At 44.5% G+C, this 16,684-nt stretch overlaps 1 protein-coding gene across 3 annotated transcripts in view; it reads left to right on the top strand.

Annotated features, from left to right (window-relative positions):
* LOC112225953 (MAGUK p55 subfamily member 3) overlaps positions 1–16,684 on the top strand; it is a 31,139-nt gene that overhangs the window by 5,409 nt on the left and 9,046 nt on the right. For all 3 annotated transcript variants that reach the window (XM_042307557.1, XM_042307556.1, XM_042307555.1), the window contains exons 2-11: positions 3,605–3,662; positions 3,895–4,013; positions 7,831–7,908; positions 8,476–8,556; positions 10,845–10,982; positions 11,648–11,729; positions 12,920–13,005; positions 13,201–13,275; positions 15,093–15,289; positions 16,012–16,076. In XM_042307557.1, the coding sequence (XP_042163491.1) occupies positions 3,626–3,662; positions 3,895–4,013; positions 7,831–7,908; positions 8,476–8,556; positions 10,845–10,982; positions 11,648–11,729; positions 12,920–13,005; positions 13,201–13,275; positions 15,093–15,289; positions 16,012–16,076 (958 nt within the window). In that variant the 5' untranslated portion in view covers positions 3,605–3,625. The remainder of the gene's footprint in view (positions 1–3,604; positions 3,663–3,894; positions 4,014–7,830; positions 7,909–8,475; positions 8,557–10,844; positions 10,983–11,647; positions 11,730–12,919; positions 13,006–13,200; positions 13,276–15,092; positions 15,290–16,011; positions 16,077–16,684) is intronic.

Raw genomic sequence — 16,684 nt, 5'->3', positions numbered from 1 at the left:
CTCTCATCTCTCCATCCCCCTCTCCCACTGTTTCATTCGCTCTGTTCATAATTCAGGAGCTGGTTGCTGTCTCAGTAGGAGTTAAGCCTGCTGTAATTACGTAGCATCGCAGCCAGCACGCTGAGGAAGGATCTGAAGCACACTAGGAGAATACACTCTTGGTTACAACACTGGACCTGTAAAGAGCCATTCTTGTACCTGCTTAAACCGTACATGAAGAGCTCTCCACCTCGCTAGTTATTGTACATGCAGAGCTGAATGCAGCTTGTCCTTATAATACATCAAATACAGATTTTATATATCACATATGTTATGCTGTATAACCGTTTCCACGAGTGGAAGCTCTGTTTCTGCCAATAGAGATGTGAACGTGGGCCATGGATGTGTCGGTCTTTTGCATGAGAGAGAGAGAGAGAGAGAGAGAGAGACAGGGCAATGCATCGTTATCCAACCTTATACTATGTTATATTTTGGTTTGACATGGAAGTTTAGCATCAACACCCTCGCAGGTGAGTAACAAACACCTCCATCTACTTTCTCTGCCGCCTACCTCCTCCTTTCCCCTCTTCCCCTCCAGCTCCATCTATTACAGTTACTTGTGTTCTCTCTCTCTCTCTTTCACCCCTCTCCCTCTCTCTCTCTCTCTCTCTCTCTCCCCCTCTCCCTCTCCTTCTCCCTCTCCCTCTCCCTCTCCCTCTCCCTCTCGCCCGCTCTCCCTCTCTCAATTCAATTCAATTTAAGGGGCTTTATTGGCATGGAAAACGTATGTTAACATTGCCAAAGCAAGTGAAATAGATAACAAACAAGAGTGAAATGAATAAATGAACAATAAACATTACACAAAAGTTCCAAAGGAATAAAGACATTTCAAATCTCATTTAAAATGTCTCCCTCACACTCTGTCTCTCTCTCTCCCTCTCTATCTCTGTCTGTCTAGCTGGTTGGCTGAGTTGATGTTGAGGATTCTGTGTATAGCTTGAACAAGTCAGATCCTTTGTGGCCTCACTGTTTGAAGTGCCTGCCTGGCATCTGTGAGTGTGAGTGCGACCTGTGAGTGGATCTGCCTCTGTCTTCATTGTTTCTGAGCCTGTGTGTGTGCGCGTGTCTGTGTTTTTATGGGTGTAATGGGGGTAATTCAGATGCGTAAGATGCACTTGCAGAAGTGGTCGTTGTTGTTTAATCAAGCCTGTAAAACCGTTAGTTGATTTTCAGTAGCGTTACAATGGTATTGAATCAGCTGTGGCTGTAGTGGTGGCATCAGTGTTAACACTGGCCTTGCTGGCAACAGTGACTGAATATAGTCTACAGTACAGTGACACTATGCCGCCCACAGTCTAGACATGCGTTCCAAATGGCACTCTATTCCAATAGTACACTACTTTCAACCAGGGACCATAGGGCTGTGGTCAAAAGTGGTGGACTATATAGAGAATAGGGTGCCATTTGGGACACAGAGTCTGGGAGGGAGTATACTGGCTGGCTGTCTGTGATGTGAAGGCAGGATAAAAGATGGAGTGCATAAGGAGGAGTGAAGATGGGGATTGATCCGTAGGCCTGGTGTAATATTCCTCTGCGTTGCCGTACATTATTGTACCATGTGCCTGGGTTACCCCAGGAGGAGAGGGGGAAGAGAGAGGGCTGGGGGAGCTGGGAGAAATATGCTGATGCTCTATTGGAATCAGTGTTTTTTTGTATGTGTGTACACTTCTTTAAAAAAGCAAATCCAAAAGGGTTCTTTGCGGAGGGATAGGGTTCTACCAAGAACTGTTTTGATATGAAGAACCGGTTTTGGAAGACAAGGGTTCTAACGAGAACATCCTAAGGCACGTTTTTGGAAGAAAGGGTTCTTTGATGATTCTTTGGAAAGCAAGAAGGGTTCTACTTTTACCAGCATGCTCTATTGCAGGGTGAATTTCAGAATTGTTTGTTTTAATGTCTGTGTGTTTGCATGTACATTGATTGATTGATCCATTTGATGCTACACAAAGATAAAGAGCATACATTTTTCTAAACTAATCCAATCTGTTAGTTGGACTTATTGCACCCGTTACTGAGATGTTTTTTCCCCAGTTTAGATGACTGAGGTAGTCTCAGTATTTAATATTTTCTACCATGGCAGTCATTCTGAATAGAGGTTGCGGGTGATTTAAAATTCCACTTGTTGGATATCCTAACTCTGGCTGGATTCCAATAGGAATTAAACATCACTTTGCAAGCCAGCATAATGTTACTTGCAGGACTGATGTAGCATGTAAACCTGGAGATTCCTAACACCCCTGTATTAGGTCAGGGGTTCCCAAACTTTTTCACTCAGGCCCCCTTTCCAGCATTGGGGAACATCCAGCGACCTCCATGCGTGTGCGCCACATCTATTTCTATGGGCACAATCACTGTTTGCAGATTTAAAGCTCCTTTCACAGAGGGTTCTAGTAAGAACCCTCCAAAGATAAAAGGGTTCTCGGTAAAAACCCTTCCTGGAGGGTTCTAGGAAGAACCCTTCATGGAGGGTTCTAGGAAGAACCTTTAGATGATAAAATGGTTATTGGTAGATCCCTTCATAGAAGTTTCTAGGTAGAACCATATAAAGGACGTTCTCTAAAGAACCCGACATGAAGGGTTCTAGGGAGAACTAGATGGTTCTACTTAGCACCTTTTTCTCTAAGAGTGTACTTTAGAAGTAAACACAATATAACATCTGTTTTGGGAGAATATTCCAGTTGCAGTATTTGTTATATTTTGAGGGGTATATTTAGTTTTATATAAGCATTTTGCTTCATCCAGGACATGCCGTAATTCTCCCTGCCAACAGACCAGGGAGCTTTATGGGCATTCATTGTCAGTTTGACAGTGAAGGAATGGCTGTTTAAAGGGGTATATCGTAATGATTCTCACACAGTTGACAGCAGACTTGAGTGTAAAGGATGTGGTTATGTTGTTGGTGTTCGTAGGCAGACGAAGCAGAAAGGACAGATTCAGCAGACACGCACACTCACACGCACGCATGCGCACACACACATACACACTCACTCACGCGCATGCACACACACACACACACACACACAGACGCGCATGCACACACACTCACACACACACACACATAAACAAAGCCTCCTTTGCCATGCCCTGGAGCCCACAGCACAGCGGACACGGTGCTAGCAGTCAATGTGATGAATGGTGCCCGGCTTTGAGAATGTATCACGCTACTTTACGTCTCTATCTTGTTAACACACACACACACACACACACACACACACACACACACACACACACACACACACTGAGGTGAGGCGTTGGCTGGTTACTGGAAGTCTAAGACGCAGGCTAGAACCTGTCTATAAAGGATGTACTGGCATCCTTAAGAGTCTACCACTCTCCAGATCCCAGCACATCTGTTCCACACACACAAACACACACACACGGAGGTACACACATCATTAGAGTATGCAGTACTTTTAGGATCCCCTAAAACTGTCTGCAAAGCCCTTAAACAGTTTTCACCCAGTGACATTCTCTTTAGGAGTAACACGGTGTGTATGAGATGAAGAGACCTAAAGTATGAGTATGTGACTCATTTGCATCCATTTTCTCTCCTTCTCTCTGCCAGGCCTCACCTTTTTGCTGACCCATGAAAGAAGCCATGCCGGTCCTCTCAGCAGGCACAGGTAAAATTAAATACACCACACATGCTGCAAACTTTATGGATCAAAATCGAATCCCAGGCTTACTATGTAGCTCAGTTGGCCAGGGTAGCGGGTTTTGACTGAAAGTCTCTTTGGATAAAAGCGTCTGCTAAACGGTATCTGTTATTATATATTACATTACTCGGTCCGATCTGAGGATGTAAACAAAAACGGATCCCAGTTCCTTCACCCTCCCTCCTCTCCTCCTCCACAGGCCTGCACGAGACTCTGGCCCTTCTGACGTCCCAGCTGCGTCCTGATGCCAACCACAAGGAGGACATGGTCTTCCTCAAAGACGTCTTCAGTGAGAAGAGCCTGGGTTACCTCATGAAGGTACACATAAGACTGGGTAGCAGGGGCGCATCTTTTATTTTAGAAGTGGGGGGGACATAACTAATATACCTATGGGGCAAAAAAGTATTTAGTCAGCCACCACTTGTGCAAGTTCTCCCACTTAAAAAGATGAGAGAGGACTATAATTTTCATCATAGGTATACTTCAACTATGACAGACAAAATGGAAGAAAAAAAATCCAGAAAATCATATTGTAGGATTTTTTAATGAATTTATTTGCAAATTATGGTGGAAAATAAGTATTTGTTCACCTACAAACAAGCAAGATTTCTGGCTCTCACAGACCTGTAACTTATTCTTTAAGAGGCTCCTCTGGACTCCACTCATTACCTGTATTAATGGCACCTGTTTGAACTTCTTATCAGTATAAAAGACACCTGTCCACAACCTCAAACAGTCACACTCCAAACTCCACTATGGCCAAGACCAAAGAGCTGTCAAAGGACACCAGAAACAAAATTGTAGACCTGCACCAGGCTGGGAAGGCTGAATCTGCAATAGGTAAGCAGCTTGGTTTGAAGAAATCAACTGTGGGAGCAATTATTAGGAAATGGAAGACATACAAGACCACTGAAAATCTCCCTCGATCTGGGGCTCCACGCAAGAACGGTGAGCAAAAATCCCAGAACCACACAGGGTGACCTAGTGAATGACCTGCAGAGAGCTGGGACCAAAGTAACAAAGCCTACCACCAGTAACACACTACGCTGCCAGGGACTCAAATCCTGCAGTGCCAGATGTGTCCCCCTGCTTAAGCCAGTACATGTCCAGGCCCGTCTGAAGTTTGCTAGAGAGCATTTGGATGACCCAGAAGAAGATTGGGAGAATGTCATATGGTCAGATGAAACCAAAATAGAACTTTTTGGTAAAAACTCAACTCGTCGTGTTTGGAGGACAAAGAATGCTGAGTTGCATCCAAAGAACACCATACCTACTGTGAAGCATGGGGGTGGAAACATCATGCTTTGGGACTGTTTTTCTGCAAAGGGACCAGGACGACTGATCCGTGTAAAGGAAAGAATGAATGGGGCCATGTATCGTGAGATTTTGAGTGAAAACCTCCTTCCATCAGCAAGGGCATTGAAGATGAAACGTGGCTGGGTTTTTCAGCATGACAATGATCCCAAACACACCGCCCGGGCAACGAAGGAGTGGCTTCGTAAGAAGCATTTCAAGGTCCTGGAGTGGCCTAGCCAGTCTCCAGATCTCAACCCCAAAGAAAATCTTTGGAGGGAGTTGAAAGTCTGTTTTGCCCAGCAACAGCCCCAAAACATCACTGCTCTAGAGGAGATCTGCATGGAGGATTGGGCCAAAATACCAGCAACAGTGTGTGAAAACCTTGTGAAACAGAAAACGTTTGACCTCTGTCATTGCCAACAAAGGGTATATAACAAAGTATTGAGATAAACTTTTGTTATTGACCAAATACTTATTTTCCACCATAATTTGCAAATAAATTCATTAAAAATCCTACAATGTGATTTTTTTTCTCATTGATGAAAATTACAGGCCTCTCTCATCTTTTTAAGTGGGAGAACTTGCACAATTGGTGGCTTGACTAAATACTTTTTTGCCTCAGTGTGTGTGTACCAGTCAAAAGTTTGGACACACCGACTCATTCAAACGTTTTTCTTAATTTTTTACTATTTTCTACATTGTAGAATAATAGTGAATACATCAAAACTATGAAATAACACATATGGAATCATGTAGTAACCCAACAAGTGTTAAACACTTTCCCTTGATGACAGCTTTGCACACTCTTCGCATTCTCTCAATCAGCTTCATGAGGCATGCTTTTCCAACAGTCTTGAAGGATATGCTGAGCAATTGTTGGCTGCTTTTCCATCACTCTGCGGTCCAACTCATCCAAAACCATCTCAATTGGGTTGATGTCGGTGATTGTGGAGGCCGGATCATCTGATGCAGCACTCCATCACTCTCTCTCATGGTCAAACAGCCCTTACACAGCCTGGAGGTGTGTTTTGGGTCATTGTCCTGTTGAAAAAAAAAACTAAGCGCAAACCAGATGGGATGTCGTATCGCTGCAGAATGCTGTGGTAGCCATGCTAGTTAAGTGTGCCTTGAATTCTAAATAAATCACAGACAGTGTCACCAGCAAAGCTCCTCCACACCATCACACCTCCTCCTCCATGCTTCACGGTGGGAACCACACATGCGGAGATCATCCGTTTACCCACACCGCGTCTCACAAATACACGGCGGTTGGAACCAAAAATCTCCAAATTGGACTCTGGAGCATAGGACAAAGTTCCTCCGGTCTAATGTCCATTGCTCGTGTTTCTTGGCCCAAGCAAGTCTCTTCTTATTATTGGTGTCCTTTAGTAGTGGTTTCTTTGCAGCAATTCGACCATGAAGCCCTGATTCACACAGTCTCCTCTGAACAGTTGATGTTGAGATGTGTCTGTTACTTGAACTTTGTGAAGCATTTATTTGGCCTGCAATTTCTGAGGCTGGTAACTCCAATGAACTTATCCTCTGCAGCAGAGGTAACTCAGGAGAGCCAGTTTCATCATAGCTCTTGATGGTTTTTGCAACTGCATTTGAAGAAACTGAAGAAATTTTCTGCATTGACTGACCTTCATGTCTTAAAGTAATGATGGACTGTTGTTTCTCTTTGCTTATTTGAGCTGTTCTTGCCATATATATCTACTGTATACTGTACCACCCCTAGCTTGTCACAACACAACTGAGTAGCTCAAATGCAATAAGAAGGAAAGAAATGTTAATTTAAATGTATTCTACGTGACTATCAATCAATCAATCAATCAATCAAATGTTTTTCTAAAGCCCTTCTTTACATCAGCTGATGTCACAAAGTGCTGTACAGAAACAAAGCCTAAAACCCCAAACAGCAAGCAATGCAGGTGTAGAAGCAGGGTGGCCAGTCCTCTTCTGGATGTGCCGGGTGGAGATTATAACAGAACATGGCAAAGATGTTCGAATGTTCATAGATGACCAGCAGGATCAAATAATAATAATCACCGTGGTTGTAGAGGGTGCAACAGGTCAGCAACTCAGGAGTAAATGTCAATTGGCTTTTCATAGCCGATCATTCAGAGTATCTCTACCGCTCCTGCTGTCTCTAGAGAGTTGAAAACAGCAGGTCTGGGACCAGGGAGCACGTCTGGTGAACAGGTCAGGGTTCCATAGCCGCAGGCAGAACAGTTGAAACTGGAGCAGCAGCTCATGAAGTTTGTTGAGCGAATGCCAAGAGTGTGCAAAGCTATTATCAAGGCAAAGGGTGGCTACTTTGAAGAATCTCAAATATAAAATATATGTTGATTTGTTTAACACTTTTTTGGTTACTACATGATTCCATATGTGTTATTTCATAGTTTTGATGTCTTCACAATTATTCTACATTGTAGAAAATAGTACAAATAAAGAAAAACCCTTGAATGAGTAGGTCCAAACTGTGTCCAAACATTTGACTGGTACTGTACCGGTATACATATATTTATTTTATCCAGTTGGATAAACACTCCAAACAGCCTACCTGACCGCTCGGAGGTGTCCGCATGGTCCTAAAGCACATCTTTGCCTCGTTTGTATCACATTCCAATTATAAAACTGGGGGGACCAAAATACAAATTCAGAATATGGGGGAGGCATGTCCCCACCGTCCCCAGTGAAAGTTGCGCCCTGCTGGGTGGCAATGTTGCCAATGTTAATGGAAGTTATGGTACACTTATGTTGTTTAATTTGTGTATGTGTGCGTGCGTGTGTGTGTTTGACCTCCCTGACCTCTCCTGTGATTGGCTGCGTGTTGCAGATCCATGAGAGGCTGAGACAGTACGAGCGCCAGAGTCCTACACCTGTCCTTCACAGTGCCGCCTCCTTGGCTGAGGATGTAAGTTCAACAACGCACGCACACAGACACACACACACACACACAAACAAGGAACACAAACACCACACACACTGCCAAAGTGTGAAGCACCCGTCCAATAGAGTCAGTCCCAGTGTGTTTGCTGAGACAGAGGAGCGGTAGATGCAGGTAGTAAGGTATGGAGATTTATAAGGTTACAGTGCGGTAATGTGTTGTGGTCTGAAATTGCTGATTCATCTAAACACTAATGAGACTCTCTCCACATCCTGCCTCTCCTCTCTCTCCTCACGCCAGTTAAGTGGGAAAAGGCTGAGCCGTAGCTCCTGGCTGCTTTTTCTCCTGTGTGTGTATTTGTTTGTGCAAGCACACTCTGTTTATCGCTGCTTTAGGCAACAGCCGTGCAACTCTACAGTATATCTATATTTGTGGATTCTATTCCAGACTATTACTGCGAATAGTCTGCTACACTTTCAGTATATATCTGCTACATTTTTCAGTTATATCCCAAGCCCACACTGTTGGACACACAGGTTTATTCCAGGTCAGAGGTCATGGTCTGACTGACAGCTCTCTTGTGATTGGCGGCAGGTGGCAGAGGAGCTGCAGAGTGGACCAATGAGTGTTGAGGAGAAGGAACTCCTACAGCTGTTGACGTCCCACCATCTCAAGGTAAACAAAAACACCCAATACACACAGAGAGACCTGGTACTGGAAGGTGGGGCTATTCATGTATCCATTTGTATTGGATTGCTCAATCTGTCAATCTCTATGTACACTAAGTATACAAACGTGTTCCTAATGTTTGGTACACTCAGTGGTGGGAAAAGTACCCAGTTGTCATACTTGAGTAAAAGTAAAGATACCTTTAATAGAAAATGACTCAAGTAAAAGTGAATGTCACCCAGTAAAATACTACTTGAGTGAGTCTCAAAGTTGTAAATATACTTAAGTATCAAAAGTAAATCTAAATGCTCAAATGTACTTAAGTATAAATCATTTCAAATTCCTTATATTAAGCAAAGCAGAAGGCCACATTTTCAATTTTATTTATGGATAGCCAGGGGCAAGCTCCAACTCAGACATAATTTACAAACACAGCATGTGTTTAGTGAGTCCCTGTAACGATGTATGCCGAGAGTCGGAAGGAGCAAGTTCAGGGAGTGAATAGATTTAATAAATAAACAAACATGAACAAAACAAGAAACAGACACAGACACAATAACGCCTGGGGATGGAACCAAAGGGAGTGACATAAATAGGGCAGGTAATCAAGGAGGTGATGGAGTCCAGGTGAGTGTCAATAAGTGCTGGTGCGTGTAATAATCAACAGTCTGGTGACCCAGAGGCCAGTGAGGGAATATACCCCTAGATCAGAGGCAGTAGGGATGACCACTCTTGATACGTCTGTGAACCTTTTCCTGTCCTGCTAAGCATTCAAACTGTAACAAGTACTTTTGGATGTCATGGAACATGTATGGTCTAAAAAGTACATCATTTTCTTTATGAATGTAGTAAAGTAAAGTACAGATTAGAGGTTGACCGATTAATCGGAATGACCGATTAATTAGGGCCGATTTCAAGTTTTCATAACAATCAGAAATCGGTATTTTTGGGCGCCGATTTGCCAATCTTTTTTACCTTTATTTAACTAGGCAAGTCAGTTAAGAACACATTCTTATTTTCAATGACGGCCTAGAAACGGTGGGATAACTGCCTCGTTCAGGGGCAGAACGACAGTTTCACCTTGTCAGCTCGGGGATCCAATCTTGCAACCTTACAGTTAACTAGTCCAACGCAATAACGACCTGCCCCTCTCTCGTTGCACTCCACAAGGAGACTACCTGCTACTCGAATGCAGTAAGCCAAGGTAAGTTGCTAGCTAGCATTAAACTTATCTTATCAAAAACAATCAATCATGATCACTAGTTAACTACACGTGGTTGATGATATTACTAGATATTATCTAGCGTGTCCTGCGTTGCATATAATCTGACTGAGCATACAAGTATCTAAGTATCTGACTGAGCGGTGGTAGGCAGAAGCAGGCCCGTAAACATTCTTTCAAACAGCACTTTCGTGCGTTTTGCCAGCAGCTCATCGTTGTGCGTCAAGCATTGCGCTGTTTATGACTTCAAGCCTATCAACTCCCGAGATGAGGCTGGTGTAACCGAAGTGAAATGGCTAGCTAGTTAGCACGCGCTAATAGCGTTTCAAACGTCACTCGCTCTGAGCCTTCCAGTAGTTGTTCCCCTTGCTCTGCATGGGTAACTCTGCTTCGAGGGTTGCTGTTGTCATTGTGTTGCTGGTTCGAGCCCAGGGAGGATCGAGGAGAGGGACGGAAGCTATACTGTTACACTGGCAATACTAAAGTGCCTACAAGAACATCCAATAGTCAAAGGTTAATGAAATACAAATGGTATAGAGAGAAATAGTCGTATAATTCCTATAATAACTACAACCTAAAACTTCTTACCTGGGAATATTGAAGACTCATGTTAAAAGGAACCACCAGCTTTCATATGTTCTCATGTTCTGAGCAAGGAACTGAAACGTTAGCTTTCTTACATAACACATATTGCACTTTTACTTTCTTCTCCAACACTTTGTTTTTGCATTATTTAAACCAAATTGAACATGTTTCATTATTTACTTGAGGTTAAATTTATTTTATTGGGGTATTATATTAAGTTAAAATAAGTGTTCATTCAGTATTGTTGTAATTGTCATTATTACAAAAAACACAATCGGCAAATTAATCAGTATCGGCTTTTTTGGCCCTCCAATAATCGGTATCGGCGTTGGAAAATCATAATCGGCCGACCTCGAGTACAGATAGACCAAAAAACTACTTAAGTAGTACTTTAAAGTATTTTTACTTAAAGTACTTCACACCACTGCTCAGAATGCAGTTCTGCAATTCTAACATTGATCCTTCTCTCTCTGTCATCTCCCATCAGGCCGTTTTGTCAGTTCATGACACGGTTGCCCAGAAGAACTTTGACCCCGTGTTGCCACCGCTGTCTGACGACTTCGAGGACGAGCTGGAGGAGGAGTCAGTGAAGATTGTCAGACTGGTCAAGAACAAGGAACCACTGGTGAGTCATTGTAACAGAGAGGATGACAGAGAGAAGAGATAAAATTGTAGAGGATGGGAGGATGAGGGGATGAGGCGATATAGGGATGGGGGGAGTGGGACTGGGGCTGTGTTTGATTGATTGATTGTAAAGAAAACAAAAGAATACAAGAAAAGAGGAAGGAACAGAAAGAATAGATGGGAAGAATTTATTTATTTATTTATCAGTTATTTTACCAGGTAAGTTGACTGAGAACACGTTCTCATTTTCAGCAACGACCTGGGGAATAGTTACAGGGAAAAGGAGGGGGACGAAAGAGCCAAATGTAAACTGGGGATTATTAGGTGACCAGATTGGGAATTTAGCCAGCACACCGGGGTTAACACCCCTACTCGTACGATAAGTTCCATGGGATCTTTAATGACCTCAGATAGTCAGGACACTTGTTTAACATCCCATCCGAAAGACGGCACCCTGGGGCATCGGGATATTTTTTTTTAGACCAGAGTGCCTCCTACTGGCCCTCCAACACCACTTCTAGCAGCATCTGGTCTCCCATCCAGGAAATGACCAGGACCAAGGCTTAGCTTCAGAAGCAAGCCAGCAGTGGTATGCAGGGTGGTATGCTGCTGGCAAATGAGGATACAATCCCGGGAGGAGGAAACATCCATCTCTCTCTGTTCCAGGGGGCCACCATCAGACGGGATGAGACCACAGGGTCTGTGATCGTGGCACGCATCATGAGGGGCGGGGCTGCAGACCGGAGTGGTGAGTGATTCAGTCCCATGCTGTCCCTCTCTGTGTCTGGTCTTAACCCATACTGTCTGACACATCCTGATTCATCATCCCCTTCCTCTGTAATTTGCACAGACAAGACACTAAGTAAGTTTTTGTTGGTCTGTCAAATTAGATCTATGGACTGCTCGGATAATATTGCCAGACATAATATGTCTGAAAGCATGGCTAACCGAGACGATGTAACTTAGACAAATAATCAGAGGTCTGGATATAAATGGCCTTCTATGCAGCAGTATACTGTAGCCTAAAGTATGTCAGTGGATATACATTTTAATGGTAACATCCTGTATAGAAACTGCAGCTGGGAGATTCCCGAGATGTTGCAGAGATGAAAGCAGCAGCGTAGCGAGAGACAATGGTAGACAGAGAGACAGACAGATGAGGACCTCCGTCGTTATCAGGCTGTTTGAAGCTGGGTTCTGTCTGAGAGCCAATCACATATCACACATTGCACACTCTCTCCAATGAGCTGACCACTGCTGTTACCATGGAAATACCATCTACAGACATGCGTGTCTTTAGTATGTTTGGTGTGTGTGTGTGTGGGGGGGTCAATAGAAAAAGGGTCATTACCATCTGTCTGTTTCTCTGTACTGTACATTATGTGCTTATATGCCTGTCTGTTTCCTCATAGCATCCCTCTCTCCCTCTCTGCCCTCCCTCCCTCGCTCTTTCTCCCTCTCTCCCTTTCTCCCTCCCCTTCTCCCTCTCTGCCCTCCCTCTCTGCCCTCCCTCCTTCTCTCCCCTTCTCTCTCCGGTAATGAGATGAATTGATCCTATCGCTCATCCCTCTTTGTCAGGTTTCACTGTTGTGACTGCAGTAGATCATGCCTGAGGAGAGTGATACCACCACTCCCAAGCCCTATTGTCCATATCTCATCCCAGTTAATAGTGGTATGATTGATATAGTACACCTGCTACTGATACAGTGCTGTGCAATATCTCCTCGATACACGATCTGGTGTGCAACCCAAATGGCACCCTAATCCCTATACAGTCCACTACTTTTGACCAGATTCTATAGGTCCTGGTCAAAAGGAGTGCCCTATATAGGGAATAGGGTGCCATTTAGGAAATAGGGTGCCATTTGGAACACAGACATAGATCTCTACTACAGCTCGCCTGTTGTCTCCCCTCACCACCTCCTCCCCTCCATCCAGGACTGGTCCATGTAGGAGACGAGCTGCGGGAGGTCAACGGCATCTCCATCATTCACAAGAGACCTGATGAGATCAGTCAGCTTCTGGTGAGACTAGAGTAGAATACTTTATGTCTTCCTATTATTTTAGACCACTAGCTCCTGCAGCGCTGTTTTCCTTTGATTTCTGTTGGCAATACATGCAGTATCAACTCTGTCGGGAAGATACAGGAGTTGAAATTGTGCTCAAATTGTATTTCTGTGAAGCTAACATCCTGCTCCTCTCTGTGTCTTGCCGTTCAGTCCCAGTCTCAGGGCTCTATCACCCTGAAGATAATCCCAGCCGTTAAGGAGGAGGACCGCCTGAAGGAGAGCAAGGTGAGGAACACAATGGTCTGGGCACGCTCAGTACAACACAGACTCCAGCTGCTCTGGAATGGAGGAAGGGTCAGAATACGACCTGGGCTCAGGCTCACACATACAGTTGGAGAGTCAATGGCAGATGAATTAAAACAGTTGGTGCCAAATGCACTGAGACGTGTAGGTGTAATTTGAGACGAGTTTCAGACACACTACGTGACCCAAAGGTATGTGGACACCTGCTCGTCGAACATCTCATTTCAAAATCATGGAGTTGGTCCCCCCTTTGCCGCTTAAATAACCTCCACTCTTCTGGGAAGGCTTTCCAGTAGATGTTGGAACATTGTTCCATGGACTTGCATCCATTCAGCCACAAGAGCATTAGTTAAGTCGGGCACTGATTTTGGGCGATTGGGCCTGGCTTGCAGTTCTAATTCATCCTAAATGTGTTTGATGAGGTTGAGTTAAAGGCTCTGTGCAGGCCAGTCAAGTTCTTCCACACCAATCTCGACAAACCATTTCTGTATGGACCTTGCTTTTTGCATGGGGCCTTGTCATGCTGAAAGGAAACGGCCTTCCCCAAACTCTTTGCCACAAAATTGGAAGTACAGAATTTTCTAGGATGTCATTGAATGCTGTAGCGTTAAGATCTCCTTAAACTGGAACTAAGGGGCCTAGCCCGAACCATGAAAAACAGCCCCAGACCATTATTCCTCCTCCACCAAACTTTACAGTTGGCACTATGCATTGGGGCATATAGCGTTCTCCTGGCATCCACCAAACCCAGATTCGTCCATCGGACTGCCAGATGGTGAAGCGAGGTTCATCACTCCAGAGAAAGCTCCAGAGTCCAATGGCGGTGAGCTTTACACCACTCCAGCCGTCTCTTGGCATTGCGCTTGGTGATCTTAGGCTTGTGTGCGGCTGCTTGGCCATGGAAACCCATTTCATGACCCGCCCGACAAACAGCAAAAATTTGACAAACTGACTTGTTGGAAAGGTGGCATCCTATGTGGCATCCTATGACAGTGCCACGTTGAAAGTCACAGAGCTCTTCAGTAAGAGAATGGAGAACTGTATCTGAATGCGGTGCCTCGGATGAAAGAAGCCGCCGTTTTTCATTATCAATGGAGAAAAAGCTCAAAACTGCGGAGGACGGCAGAGAGAGGGATGGTGGAATTTGTGTGAAGCATAAACACAATCAGAGGTTCAAGCACTCGCCCTAATCAGCAGGTTAGGAAGAGTACACAGCCATTCTAGGAGGCACTCTGCCACAAATGTACTCATTTGATCTTTTCCTGCTCCGAACAGCGTGGTGGCGAGTCGATCTGCAAGTCTAATCTAGGCAAGCAGTGAGGAGAGCACATAACAATACAGTCTCCAGACATCACAAGCCAGGCAAAAAGAAACTCATGAAACAAGTTACACACTCATGAAACACATAAACACACAACCTCGGGTGATGGATAGCTGTCGGCTATATTAGCCACGACTTACCGTTCTTTGTGCAGCTTCAAATGTCGAACGAGGTTGGAAATTGTTGCGCCTCTGTCTGTCATTTTCTTCCCGCATGTTTTGCAAATTGCAAATCCGTTTTTTGTTGATACAGCGTCATCTTCAAATCCCAAAATAATAATTGTGGGTGTCATCATTCCAAGGGCTCCATCTGAATTCCCCCGCCGTCGTTCCTCTGCACTGCCACGCACAATTTGATTGGCTGCTGTCCGATTCAAACTGTAATCGGTATATTAGTAGAGGTGTCAAAGCTCTCAGCCGTCTCTCTTTCTTTTGGTGTGTGTGTGTGTGTGTGTGTGTGTGTGTGTGTGGTCTCTCAGGTCTACATGAGGGCCCTGTTTGACTACATCCCTGCTGATGACAAGGCCACGCCCTGTCAGGAGGCGGGACTTCCCTTCAAGCGAGGTGACATCCTGCAGGTGGTAACTCAGGACGACCCCACCTGGTGGCAGGCCAAACGGGTGGGCGACAGCAACCTCCGGGCTGGACTTATCCCCTCCAAACTCTTCCAGGAGAGGTGAGACTATAGGCAGAGAGGCCTATGGACAGGTGTTATCTCATAGCTCAGAGAAGAGTCTTAAGTACAATCAAGCCTAATTTTTGTACTGTACTGTGTCACATGATGCCTCTTATATGCATATACTGTAGGACTCTTATATTAGGCGCAGTATGTGGACTGAATTGTTTTCTTAACACTTGGACCTAAACATAGGCTGGAATGGGAACAGTCCATTATGTCAGTGTCATAATCCCTCAATAGGATGGATATGTAAACGTGTTGGGGTGCTCTGCATTGGGGGTATAAACACACCCAAGCCCCAACCCACTGCCCACTCTGTATTCATCTTAGCTAAGCAGGGGGGAGTGATACCAGTGGCTGCAGCCTGATTGCAGACACACACACACACACACACACACACACACTCAAACACTCAAACACTCACACTGTGTTGGATTAATCATGGTGGCTGGCTGAAATACAGAGAGGGGAACCTCAGTCAAGCCATGGGTTTAATCTCTCATACTAGCTTTGCTCCTTTTCACTGATAACACATACGAGGCAGGGGTCACATGTGTTATATCTCTCTGTCTCTCTCATGTCCTAATCTTCTCTTTCAATCTCTTTGCCTCCCTCCTTCACTGCCTCTTTTCCTCCTATCTCTGTTCATCTCTCTGACACTGTCATGCTCTCTCTCTTATTTCTTCTCTCTTTCTGTCCCCTTCTGTACATTTTCTCAGACGGCTGGCTTACCGGATAAAAACGGGCACACTTCCGAACCCTAAATCCCCTAAAAATCCTACCTGTAAGTGTCCACAAAAAGGTGCTATCTAGAACCTTAAAGGGATAACCCTTTGAAGAACCTTTTATGGTTGCAAGTAGAACCCTTTTGGTTCCGGGTAGAACCCTGTTGGGATCCATGAAGAACCATTTCTACAGAGGGTTGTACATGGAACCAAAAAGGGTTCTACCTGGAACCAAAAAGGTTTATCCTATAGGGACAGCCAAAGAACTCTTTTGGAACCCTTTTTTCTAAGAGTGTACAGATATACAGACACGGGTTCGCTGTTGTACTCAATATCAAACTGAAGCTCAAGCATATCTTCTGAAGTATAACGTCTTTGTCAGTGATGGTTCATGTTCGTTTTATACAAGATGTAGATTTCTCCCCCAGATAGATGTGTTGATGTTGACATTTATTTACCCTTTTTTGCTGGTAATTGGTGTCCTCGGGAGTATTAGTATTAGACTGTTTATTCTCTGCTGTCATTCGGATGTGTTTTGAAAAAGAGAGAAAGAGCGAGGGGGGTGGCTTTGGGAGTGGGGAGAAGAGGGGGAGGGATCACAAAGATATGAATTAATCTTTCATGTCTGGTCCATCTGGCCGGTGAGCACAAAGTGTATGTCTATAGT

This window comes from Oncorhynchus tshawytscha, linkage group LG27, assembly GCF_018296145.1.
Source record: "Oncorhynchus tshawytscha isolate Ot180627B linkage group LG27, Otsh_v2.0, whole genome shotgun sequence".
Classification (NCBI taxonomy): Eukaryota; Metazoa; Chordata; class Actinopteri; order Salmoniformes; family Salmonidae; genus Oncorhynchus; species Oncorhynchus tshawytscha.
The sequence above is the reverse complement of the archived record's forward strand: the minus strand, read 5'-3'. Positions and strand labels throughout refer to the sequence as shown.